Below are 12,968 nucleotides of genomic sequence, written 5' to 3'. Positions count from 1 at the left end.
TCTGTACTCTTACTTCTGGACCTCACAGCTGCCTTTGATACAGTTGACCACCCCCTCCTTTTAAAAAGAAAAAAACGTCACTCCCTTGGTCTCCGTGACTATGTTCTTTGTTTGTACTCATCCTACCTATCCCACCGCACCTTCGGTGTCACTTACAATTCTGCCTCCTCCTCTCCGCTTACTTTTTCTGTCTGGGTCCCACAAGGCTCTGTTCTTGGACTTCTCCTATTCATGATCTATACTTCCTCTCTGGGTCAGCTGATAGCCTCCTATGACTTCCAATACCATTTTTACACTGATGACAACCACATGTATCTCTCTACCCTTAAGCTCACTCCATCAGTATCCTTGTGCATCACTAATTTACTAACAGATACAGTATCACAAAAGTGAGTACACCCCTCACATTTTTGTAAATATTTTATTATATCTTTTCATGTGACAACACTGAAGAAATGACACTTTGCTACAATGTAAATTAGTAAGTGCACAGCCTGTATAACAGTGTAAATTTGCTGTTCCCTCAAAATAACTCAAAACACAGCCATTCATGTCTAAACCGCTGGCAACAAAAGTGAGTACACCCCTAAGTGGAAATGTCCAAATTGGGCCCAATTAGCCATTTTACGTCACCGGTGTCATGTGACTCATTAGTATCTCGGGTGTGAATGGGAGCAAGTGTGTTACATTTGGTGTTATTGCTCTCACTCTTACTGGTCACTGGAAGTTCAACACAGCTAGCACCTCATGGCAAAGAACTCTCTGAGGACCTGAAAAAAATAATTGATGCTCTACATAAAGATTGCCTAGGCTATAAGAAGATTGCCAAGACCCTGAAAATGAGCTGCAGCATGGTGGCCAAGACCATACAGCAGTTTAGCAGGACAGGTTCCACTTAGAACAGCCCAGCCTCGCCATGGTCGACCAAAGAAGTTGAGTGCAGGTGCTCAGCGTCATATCCAGAGGTTGTCTTTGGGAAATAGACGTATGCGTGCTGCCAGCATTGCTGCAGAGGTTGAAGGGGTGGGGGGGGGGGTCAGCCTGTCAGGGCTTAGACCATACGCCACACACTGAATCAAATTGTTCTGCATGGCTGTCGTCCCAGAAGGAAGCCTCTTTTAAAGATGATGCACAAGAAAGCCCACAGTTTGCTGAAGACAAGCAGACTAGTGACATGGATTACTGGAATCATGTCCTGTGGTCTGATGAGACCAAGATAAACTTACTTGGTTAAGATTGTGTCAAGCGTAAGTGGCGGCAACCAGGTGAGGCGTACAAAGACAAATGTGTCTTGCCTACAGTCAAGCATGGTGGTGGGAGTGTCATGGTCTGGGGCTGCATGAGTGCTGTCGGCACTGGGGAGCTACAGTTCATTGAGGGAACCATGAATGCCAACATGTACTGTGACATACTGAAGCAGAGCGTGATCCCCTCCCTTCGGAGACTGGGCCACAGGGCAGTATGCCAACATAACTACCCCAAACACACCTCCAAGACTACCACTGCCTTGCTAAAGAAGCTGAGGGTAAAGGTGATGGACTGGCCAAGCATGTCTCCAGACCTAAACCCTATTGAGCATTTGTAGGGCATCCTCAAATGGAAGGCGGAGGAGCGCAAAGCTCTGATGTTGTCATGGAGGAGTGGAAGAAATCTCCAGTGGCAACCTGTGAAGTTCTGGTGAACTCCATGCCCAAGAGGGTTAAGGCAGTGCTGGAAAATAATGGTGGCCACACAAAATATTGATCCTTTAGGCCCTATTTGGACATTTTCACTTAGGGGTGTACTCACTTTTGTTGTCAGCGGTTTAGACATTAATGGCTGTGTGTTGAGTTATTTTGAGGGGACAGCAAATTTACACTGTTATACAATCTGTACACTCACTACTTTACATTGTAGCAAAGTGTCATTTCTTCAGTGTTGTCACATGAAAAGATATAATAAAATATTTACAAAAATGTGAGGGGTGTGCTCACTTTTGTGAGATACTGTATATCGGTCTTGATATCGCACCACTTCCTCAAACTCAGTCCGCTCATGTTACCTTCCCCATGTGCCCCTTCCCCTGACTTCTCTGTCAAGATCGATGGCAGAACTATCAACCTGTCCCCACATGCCAGGGTGCTAAGATCAGGTGTAATAAGATGCCAGGTGTAATCCTGGACTCTGAACTCTCCCTTCGGGCCCACATTCACTCACTGTCCAAAGCTTGCCGCCTCAACCTCACATCTCCAAAATACACCACTTAACCAAAGACACCACAAGGCTTCTAATTTACTCCCTGATTATCTCTGGCCTCGACTACTGCAACACTCCTCTCATTGGATTACCTTTACATAGGCTATCTCTCCCCCCCCCCCCCCCCCCCTTCAGTCTATTATGAATGCTGCTGTCAGACTAATCCATTTTACCAACTATTTAATGTCTGCTACATCTCTTTGCCAATCCCTCCACTGGCTATTCAAAATACTAGCAACAACTTGCAAAGCTATCCACAACTCTGCCCCCAGCTACATCACCAACCTAGCCTCAAAATACCAATCAAATTGTTTTCTTAGTTTCTCCCAAGGCCTCTTACTCTCTAGCTCCCTTGTCGCCTCTTTCCATCCTCGCCTGCAGAACTTCTCCTGTAACTATCCCAATCTGTCCAACTATCTTCTACTCTGTCCACTTTTAGGCGATCCCGGAAAACCCTTCTCTTTTGAAGAGCCTATCCTGCCTCCACCTAACAACTGCACATTTATTTTCTTTATCCGCTCATCCCCGACAGTAATTACCTTTTGTATCACTTGACTTTACCTGTTTGTAAGCTCTAATGAGCAGGGCCCTCTAAATCCTCCTGTATTGAATTGTATTCTAATCTTTGTCTGCCCTCATGTTATAAAGTGCTACACAAACTTGGAAAAATATAAATCCTGCATAGTAATATAATAACAAATTCCCAAGTTTATCTAAATATCCTACAGGATAAAGGCAGGCTGTGGCTGTCCACCAGCAGAAGCTTAGTAGAAGTTGGGGGATGCAGAAATGACCCTAAGCATTGATGTAAATCCACCACAGATTTGCATCAGAAAAAGGAAATGCGCATTTTTGAGTGGTCCAGTCAGAGCCCAGACCTTAACTCCATAAAGATGCCGTTGAATGACCTCAAGAGAGCCTTTTACACTGGACATCCTACAAATGTGTCTGAACTGAAGCAGTTTTGTAAAGAGAAATGGCCAAAAATTCCTCCTGAGCGTTGTGCAGGGGACAGGTTTCATCCAGAGCTACTGAAAGCACATGCTTGAAGTCATTGCTGCCAAAGGGGGTTCGACCAGCTCTTCTCTCCCTGTGGTTCAATTACTTTTTCCTTCAGGACTGTGAATGTTTAATGTGTGTATTTATTAAAGACACAAGAAATTATAATTGTTTGTGTGTGTGATCAGCAGTCTGTAAAATAGATAAAATAAAAGTCAGCAGCTACAGATCCTGTAGCTGCTGACTTTTAATAAATGGTCACTTACCTATCCAATGATCCAGTGCAACCCTCACCCCGGCTAGTTCTTCTCTAGCCTCCAAGATACTGGCGCCTGCGTCCTAACTGTGGGCAGCCGGCTATGTGACTTTCGGCTTTCTGCGCGTGCACAAGTCGTGCGGCGCTTTGTGAATGGTCCTGTAGTCTTCTTGAACCTGTGATGTGTCCCGGAAGACTGTGGGAAGGAAGGGGGGAGGAGAACTTCCACTCGGCTCACCTAGGCGATCTGAGGGAAAGTGGGAGCAGGTACCTGTCAAAACTAGGTACCAACGCCCCTCCCCTCCAAAATTACCTGCCAAGTTAGGCAGAGTTGGGGGATGTCATTAAGTGGAACTTGCCCCTTTTGGGTGGAGCTCCCCTTTAAGCACAAACTGTTTGTCTATTGTTGCCACTAAGATGAGGATCAGATCATGTTATGACAGATTACTGCAGAAAAAATGTTAATTCCAGGAGATTTTATAATATGGACAACCCCCCCCCCCCCGCCCCCACTTAAACAGAGCATAGTAAAAGCTATTGTCAAAGCTGTAGGATCCCGTGCACAAGCACACTACAGCACCCCAGCCACAGTAAGGAAGGATTTATCACATAAGCACAGCATACCACATAGCTGCAGGAACAATTAACAGATTTCCCACACATACAATAGCATACTGCAGCCTCAGGGAAATCAGAGGAAACATTCTCGCGACAGCAATAGTGTATATTCTGCTAACCACCCACAAGAAGTGGGTGAAACTGATAGGACCTGCCACAGCTCTGGTTCTGATAACTTGGCAAGGTATACCCAGATCAACTGGCTTGACCAGAAAGATGACTCGTGCTAACTAGAAAACAGACATGTCCCTGCTAACTGCAGGACTTACGCAGGGAGAACACCAGTACGCTCAATGAACTGGGAAAACGTGCACTCATTGGCAAACTGGTGAGATTTTCAGCATTCCCGATACCTAGTCTGAATTTATCATTCACTCCTGATAGTAGAAAAATCTGATCCACAAAAGGTTAGTTACTACCAAGTTGTGTTCTTCCGTAGATGTTGGAGAAAATAGTTGACCTTTTTAAAAGCACCCTTGATGTAAGCGAGAATTGTAGGAAACATTCACAAGGTCAAAGCCCTTTTTCAGCCTACTTCTAACTATTTCTAATTCTCATTTATGAAATTTTGCACAATATTATATTTTTCCGCTCTGGTTTTCCACTCAGGCTTTACTTCCTACCCGCCGGTGGTTCAATACAGTGCTGGATGATTCTCACCTTGTTGTACACTGCTATTTATCCAGCCTCTGCAAAACAGAGGAAGAAGGACATTTATTTTCTCAGGTATGGTACTAATCTTTAAGACCGTAGATCATGAGACTAAATTATATGCACTCACTAAGATTTTACCTTTATAGCTTCTAGACATGTTAAAGTTCTACGCTGGCTTTGAAATTAATGACCAGACTGGTAATGCACTAACAGAAAATGAAATGACCACCATTCACTATGACCGAATCACTTCTCTACAGGTATGTCTAGATTTCCAGTTATAAATTCAAAATAACTGTAAATTAACTGTTTTAATGCCAAGGAAATATACAGTTCATCCTAGCATTTAAAGGCTAGAATACCAGCCATGAATGTGTTTGAAAATGAATCTGCTGACTTTCCTCCACTTACACTACAGTATCAATTTTGCATGCTGACCAAGCGATGAAGATTGGAGATCATATTTATATGTACAATCAGCAAAGTATGGCACCCAGAAATCAAAATGCTCTAGGGAGCAATAATTATTTATCCATGTATAAAACAGTTTCGTAGCCTTCTCAAGGGTCCCTTTATCAGGCAACAGTGTTGCTTGCCTGATTAGTGACTGCTGCCCAATGAAGGTGCCTTTTATCCGCTCTGAAATTTTGCTTTAGTTATGAGATAAACAAATATGGCCTGCTAGAGCAGTGTTTTTCAACCTTTTTCCAGTAAGAAAAAGTAAGTAAACCCTCCTATCATTTTCAGCCAAGGAAGCTGCCATCTTGGCCTCTGTTTGATCTTTGGCTGCCATGATGCTGCACATGTGATCGTTGGATGGTTTTATAGTTTGGTTAAGAGCGCATCCAATGTGACGGTTACATGCGCGGCATATGCCGGAAATGTGGTGTTTTTTTTTTTTTTAACTGGTTTATCTATGGGTTTACTTCCACTTTGACACACGTAAACATAGACACATCCAGGGCTATCTGTATTACAGATCTGTTTTAATATATCCACATTACTCTTCATAGCTGACAAAGAGAAAGAAAAGAACATACAAAGAAAAACATGTAATGTAAGACTTACTTGTGATTTTTGTAATTGCTTTTCATATTGATCACGATTGGGCTTTATTCTGATCTGCTTCAAGACACAGGCCAGGGCTGTCAGCAACAGCCTGGAAGTGTTCTTAGGAGCACTCATCAGGAACTTCAACCTCTTCTCTGAAGAGAACCAATATTACCCACTTGCTGTGCAGGCCAACTCTGACATTTCTTTCATACAGTGGATATAAAAAGTCCACACACCCCTGTTTAAAATGTCAGGTTTCTGTGTTGTAAAAAATGAGACAAAGATAAATAATTTAAGAACTTTTTCCACCTTTATTGTGACCTATATTCAATTGGAAAACAAGCTGAAATCTTTTTTAGGTGGGGGGGGGGGGGGGGGGGGAGTAATAAAAAAATGAAAATGTGGTTGCATAAGTGTGCACACCCTCTTTTATAACTGGGAAAGTAGCTGTGTTAAGAATTAGGCAACCACATTCAAACTCGTGTTAAATAGGAGTCAGCACACAACTGCCATCATTTAAAATGCCTCTGATTAACTTCAAATAAAGTTCCAGCTGTTCTAATAGGTCTTTCCTGACATTTTCTTAGTCCCATCCTACAGCAGAGCCATGGCCTGCAGAAAGCTTCCAACGCATCAGAGGGATCTGATTGTTAAAATGGGTCAGTCGGGAGAAGGGTGCAAAAGAAATTACAAGGCATAAGATATACAATGGAAGACAGTCATCATCAAGTGGAGAAAATACGGCACAACAGTGACATTACCAGGAACTAGACGTCCCTCCAAAATTGACAAAAAGACAAGAAGCAACATTAAAGAAGCTGTAGGAATGTCTGGCAAGTACAGGCTCTGTGGTACATATAAATAAATGAAAACAATCTCTCGTATTCTTCATATGTCTGGACTATGGGGTAGAGTGGCAAGACAGCCTTTTCTTATGAAGAAAAACATGCAAGCCTGGCTAATTTTTGCAAAACGCATCTGACGTTTCCCAAAAGCATGAGAGAAAATGTGTTATCGTCTGATGAAACCAAGGTTGAACTTTTTGGCTATCATTACAAAAGATATGTTTGGTGCAAAAACAACACTGCACATCACCAAAAGAAACATACCCACAGTGAAGCATGGTGGTGGCAGCATCATGCTTTGGGGCTGTTTTTCTTCAGTTGGAACAGAGGCCTTAGTTAAGGTAGAGGAAATTATGAACAGTTCCATATACCAGTTCATATTGGCAAAACCTTCAGGCTTTTGCTAGAAAGCAGAACATGAAGGGGAAATTCATCTTGCAGCATGACAACGACCCAAAGCATACATCAAAAATCAACAAAGAAATGGCTTCACCAGAAGAAGATTAAAGTTTTGGAATGGCCCAGCCAGAGCCCAGAACTGAATTCAATTGAAAATCTGTGGGGTGAAGAGGGCGGTGCACAGGAGATACCCTCACAATCTGACAGATTTGGAGTGTTTTTGCAAAGAAGAGTGGACAAATATTGCCAAGTCAAGATGTACCATGCTGATAAACTCCTACTCCAAAAGACCGAGTGTTGTAATGAAATGAAAAGGTGCTTTGACAAAGTATTAGTTTAAGCATGTGCACACTTTTGCAACCATATTATTTTAGTTTTTTATTTTTACTTCCTTCCGCCTAAAAGATTTAAATGTGTTGTTCAACTACGTTGCACAGTTTATAGGTCACATTAAAGGTGGAAAAAGTTCTGAAATTATTTATCTGTATCTCTTTCGTGCCCTGTAGAAGTGATTGGGTGGGTGTAGAACCAACCTGATCACTACTAGAGGAAAGCCTACCATCGGGTCAAAAGAAAGATGCCAGCCATGATCCTGGCATCTTCACTTGTTCTCAAGGATGTATGGGTACATCCTTAGGATGGGAAGCAGTTAAAATGCTCAAGATCCCGTGGGAATGTTTGGGGTCTTGAGCACCAAGGAGGTAATGCTGAGACATAGTGATGTCATTGTGCCTGCAGTAAGTGGGGTCAAAGGCAAGTATTTTTATTACGGTTTCTGTTAATTAAGGACTAGTTTAATTTACAGATGATCATCAGAGTGTTAATGTGCGTTTAAAAATGTAAATCAAAACTTCACAAAGCACCATTTCCATCTGAACTGTAGAAGATGATCCCTGAAGGAATGCATTGAAAAAGATGCTTTTTAATTTTTTCTCCAAAGCTTTAACAGTCAAATAAGGTCACTTCTAGCATATTCTGACTGGTTACCATATCGAACCAGGAGGAGCCACATAAGCCAGTGCATATTTTCTGTGCCTTCTTGCATTGCTGGGGGTGGGTACAGAGTATAATATACACACATAACTCACCCACATGCAACACACAGCCATTTTTCTTATTTAAGCTTGAAGAGTTTATTTTTTAATATTTGTGGATTTGGGTGACCATTGCATTTCTTTCCTTAGAGAGCAGCATTTGCACACTTCCCAGAACTTTGCAACTTTGCGCTTTCCAATGTAGCCGCTGTGGATACACGGGAATCCCTTGTGAAGTTCTTTGGACCTCTGGGGTAAGTGGGTAAATGCATTCTACTTATTAAAGATAATTTGTGATGTATTATTAAGTACATAAATGTTTAATTTTACAATATTCCAAACTTTTCTCTCTTGTCACTTTGAGATTGCTTGTATAAAATCTCAATTTGTTTCTCACCCATTGAGGAGTGTAAGAAGGTCACCTGAATTGTTAATTTATATTGACATGGTAAAGTGTCGCACGTGCTCTGTGCTCTTTCCTGCAATAAAATGCCAGTCCACTACAGTGACTTATGTAATATCTTTGTAGACACAGGAGAACAGTCCCATTGTAACAGGTGTCCCCGGCTCACTTTTTACTAGTGGCTCTGGAGCTGCTTGTAGTGCACCTACTGATGGCACCAACATCAAGAATCATGTTGCTCTCTGCTCCAAGAGTCTGTTCTGTCAGTGGAGTCCTCTTTAGTTACATCGAGTGTGATCAGTTCCACTGCTTTTTTACTGGTCATGCAAGTTATCCAGTTATTTGCATACTCATGACTGCAGAGTCCACAAGCAAGCTTCCATACCCTCCTGTTTGCATCTGTATATGATCTTTTCACTCCTTCCTGATTTCTGAGCCATTGGCCTCAGAGACTGATTGTTCCAGTTGTTTCAGTCTTTGCCAGATGAACTTATCCTTAAAGAGTTAGTCTTTTTGCTATTACCCCCAAGTTTAAAGACCCCATTTCACCTCTCCTCAATGCAGTGCACACCGGAGTGAAACTAAAGGATTATACTTTGGCTTTGATTAGTACTCTTTCCACTTTTTGGCCTTTTAAAGGCTTGAGGGCAGCAAAAACTGTTCCATTGCACCCTTCTGTATGGAGTTTGGAAACACCCGGACAAGTTGTTTGCTCTCTTTAAATGCTTATTAGCCTTTTTATCTGTTTGGAGAAGATTTTGTGCAAAAGTGGGCTTTCCTCACTGTGAATCTGACAGCATCCTGGCAGAGAATGCACCTGTCTATAAAGACCCAACCGATAAATGATCGTAATCCCTTAAGAGATCTTGCCACTGCTCTGGTTGATCTCTTGCTTAGAATCCATGTAATGCATAGAGCAAATGGCTGTAGCTTTAAACTTCAGTTGTGACAGTTGCTGGGGACTTCCTGGCTTTTTTCCCCGTGTGGGTTTCACACTACTGTACATGTGTAGAACACTTTGGCTAAAGCACTAGAATGTGGAACCTGCATCATAGAAGCGTCTGGCCCGAATGGCCTTTCAGGGACAACTTCACTTTGGAATCTACCCTTGATACCATTATCAAGGACGCTACTGGTGGGAAGAGCACCCATCTTTGTCAGTGGAAAAAGCCTAAGGAACAGGCTACAAAATCTTCTCCCTCTTTGTCAATTAAAGTGTTACTAAACCCAGATCCTGTATTCACTATATCTGTGTACTGTAGGAGACCAGAACATGGAAATGCATTATTTTAGTAAATATAAACTGATACCTATTTTCATCAGCTGTGTAAGTTGTGCTTTTTTTCTGCTGGGTGGTGAGTCTGGTGGGGTCCTCTCCCTCTCTGCTTAGGATTGCTTGGTGCTTGTGCCTGGTGACCGGGTGGAGCTGCCAACGAGATGGGGATTGTCCCTTTGCAGTGTTTTACCATTTTTGTGGGGTCGCCCCTGGTGACTCATGGAGTCTTTGGCGAATATCTCCCCACCTGATCCTCTCTGAGACTGCGGGGTACTCCAGGTTGCAACCATCCATCAATGAACTGACGGCGGTCCTGGAGACCTTTGTGACCCGGGTAGAGGTGGCATTAGGGCAACGGGCTAGCAAAAAGTGACCCCTGCCTTCCCTTGCCTCATCTGTCTCATCAGATCCTGAATCTGATTCGGCTGCCGTGGACATGGGTCTGCGACCACGGGCCCGGAATATTCAGATAGTGAGGATGATTCCTCATCTGCAACTGCGCACGAAAAGGCGCTGGTGAAAGCACTGATTGTATCTGTGCATGAGACCTTAAAGATGGAGGACACCATTGCCCAATGACTGAGTGGGCTAAGCTTTTACACCGGGACCTGAAGGGAGAACCGCTCCCCCCACTGCCTTTGCTGAGCTGGAGGACCAGCTGGTCCAGGGGCTGCAGTTTATCTGTGATGCCACTTTGGATGAGGCTCCCCTAGTGGTTCAGCTCTCTGTTTTGGCAGTGGTCCTTCTGCGTGTCTTTTGGCTCAAATACTGGTCTGCGGACCAGACTTCTAAAAAAGGCCTTTGCTGATCTCTCCTTTTCAAGGAGATCGCCTATTTGGAGCTACCCTGAATGATATAATTTAAGGTCTCACAGGGAGAAAGAGTACCTTTCTTCCGCAGGCTACTAAGGGGAAGGACACTTGTCATAGACGTAGGCCCTCCTTGGCTCATAACCTTTTTTTGGCCCTCAGGGTCAACTGACAAGGACTTGAAGCCTTTCATTGCCTCCTCTGAAGGATTCAAATGAACCTGGTCTGGCAAGCTGAGAGCAGGCTCCTTCCTCAGCACCAAGGTTCGTCCTCATTCGTATCGGGGGTGGGGGGGGGAGTCTTTGCTGGTATCCGGACCCCTGGACTTCCCTGGTACAAGACAAGTGAGTGCTCAAAGTCATTCGGCCTGGCTACAAGATCGAGTTTTGCTCTTGTCCCCTGGCAAGGTTCTTTCCTTTCTTCCAACTTGTGCCTGTCCCTGGACCGCTTACAGGGTCTGTTTGGGGCAGGACAAGACCTGTTACTTCAAGGAGAGATTGTCCCGGTTCCAATTTCAGAACCTTTTCATCAAACCTGTTTACAGTACCCAGGAAGGAAGGAAAGATGTGTCTAATCCTGGACCTGCTTTGTGCTGGTGCAGAAGTTCAGAATGGAGTCTATTTGCACAGGGGTGGCATCCCGCCATCAGGGGGGTTTTCTTGCCTCTATTGACATCAAGGATGCTTACCTTCACATTCCAATATGTGCCGATCACCAGTGCTTCCTCTGCTTTGCCATGGGAGAGGAGCATTATCAGTTTGTGGCTTTACCCTTTGGGTCTCGCCTCTGCTCCTCGGGTCTTCACAAAAATGTTAGCCCGCTGCTAGCATTGTTCCGCGAACGGGGGATCGCGGTACTGGGTCTACTTGGATGACCGACTTCTGCGAGCGGAACTCTGAGGGAGTTTGACTGAATTCTGAATTTTCAGAAGTCTGCTCTGGTTCCGTTCACAAAGCTGGACTATCTGGGTCTGACTTTGGACTTGGCCTAGCCAGAGTGCTCCTTCTATGGACAAACTCGAGAAACTGCAGACCGCAATTCATCTCCTGCTGTCCAGCAGATGGTCATCCCTCCAGACTTGCATGCGGGTGCTGGGCCTGATGGTGTCTACCTTCGAGGCTGGTCCATTTGCACAGTTTCATATGAGGTCCCTGCAAAGGGAGATTCTGGCCAAATGGAACAAGACTCCGCAGTCTCTGGACAATCCGATCTAGCTGAGCCGGAGAACGAAAGAGTCCCTGATATATAGTGGCTTCATTCCTCTGCGCTTCTGCTGGGCAAATCCTTCCTCCCCTTGTATTAGACAGTGGTCACCATGGATGCCAGCCTGTCTGGCTGGGGAGGCGTCCTAGGCAAATATTCTGTTCAGGGAGTCTGGACTCTTCCAATCAATGTCATAGAACTCCGAGCGATTAGACTATGCCTGGACTATTGGACGGATCGTCTTCAGGGATGTCCAGTGCACATTCAGTCGGACAAGGCCATGGCTTATGTCAATCATCAGAGGGGCACAAGAAGTGTCCTGGCGGCTCTGGAGTTAGGTATTCTAAGGTGGGCAGAATGGTTAGTTCCAGCCCTTTCCTGCCGTACACATTCCCGGGGTGGAAAACTGGTAGGCGGATTACCTCAGTCGGCAGGCGTTGGACCAAGGGGAGTGGTTCCTTCATTCAAAGGTGTTTCATCAGTTGTGTCTCCTGTGGGGCATCCCCGAGGTGGATCTGTTGGCGTCTTCGCTCAATAGAAAGGTGCAAAGGTTAGTGGCTCGGTCACGGGATCCTCATCCAGCATCGGCCGTAGGCGTGCTGGTGGCCCAGTGGGGTCAGTATCGTCTGATTTACTCCTTCCTTCCTCTCAAGCTTCTGCCAAGACTTCTACGCAGGACTGAAGCAGAAGGGATTCTGGTCATTTCAGTGGCCCCAGACTGGCCTCGCCGGGCTTGGTACACAAGTTGCCAACGTTCCTCTCAGGGAGGATCTTCTGTCCCAAGGACCAATCTTCCATGCTGCATAACAGTCGTTGGCTTTGACGGCTTGGCTGTTGAACGCCAGGTGGTGATGGATAGAGGTTTGTCTGAGTCGTTGATTCCAACGCTGTTAAAAGCTAGGAAATCTACTTCTAGGAAGATCTACTATCGTACATGGAAGACGTACATTGCTTGCTGTGAGTGTTTTGGGGTTCATCCTTACTCTTTCTCAAGGGCTCAGATCTTGACCTTCCTTCAATAGGTGGTTGAGCAGAAACTGGCCTTGAGTACTATCAAGGGTCAGGTGTTGGCCTTAGCATTCTTCTTTCAATGGCCCTTGGCCACATACTCCCTGGTGGGTACTTTTCTTCAGTGAGTTAGGCATTTGGCCCCTCCAGTGCTGTCTCCATTGCCGCCTCCAGTG

General features: G+C 44.7%; 1 protein-coding gene across 1 annotated transcript in view; it reads left to right on the top strand.

Annotated features, from left to right (window-relative positions):
* The window catches only part of AQR (aquarius intron-binding spliceosomal factor), a 213,882-nt gene that overhangs the window by 49,267 nt on the left and 151,647 nt on the right, over window positions 1-12,968 (top strand). Inside the window, exons 11-13 of the mRNA XM_082242923.1 lie at window positions 4,718-4,834; window positions 4,909-5,022; window positions 8,244-8,347. Coding sequence (XP_082099049.1) covers window positions 4,718-4,834; window positions 4,909-5,022; window positions 8,244-8,347 — 335 coding nt within the window. The remainder of the gene's footprint in view (window positions 1-4,717; window positions 4,835-4,908; window positions 5,023-8,243; window positions 8,348-12,968) is intronic.

This window comes from Pelophylax lessonae (genome assembly GCF_965119305.1).
Source record: "Pelophylax lessonae genome assembly, chromosome: 13".
In the NCBI taxonomy this organism is placed as follows: Eukaryota; Metazoa; Chordata; class Amphibia; order Anura; family Ranidae; genus Pelophylax; species Pelophylax lessonae.
The sequence above is the reverse complement of the archived record's forward strand: the minus strand, read 5'-3'. Positions and strand labels throughout refer to the sequence as shown.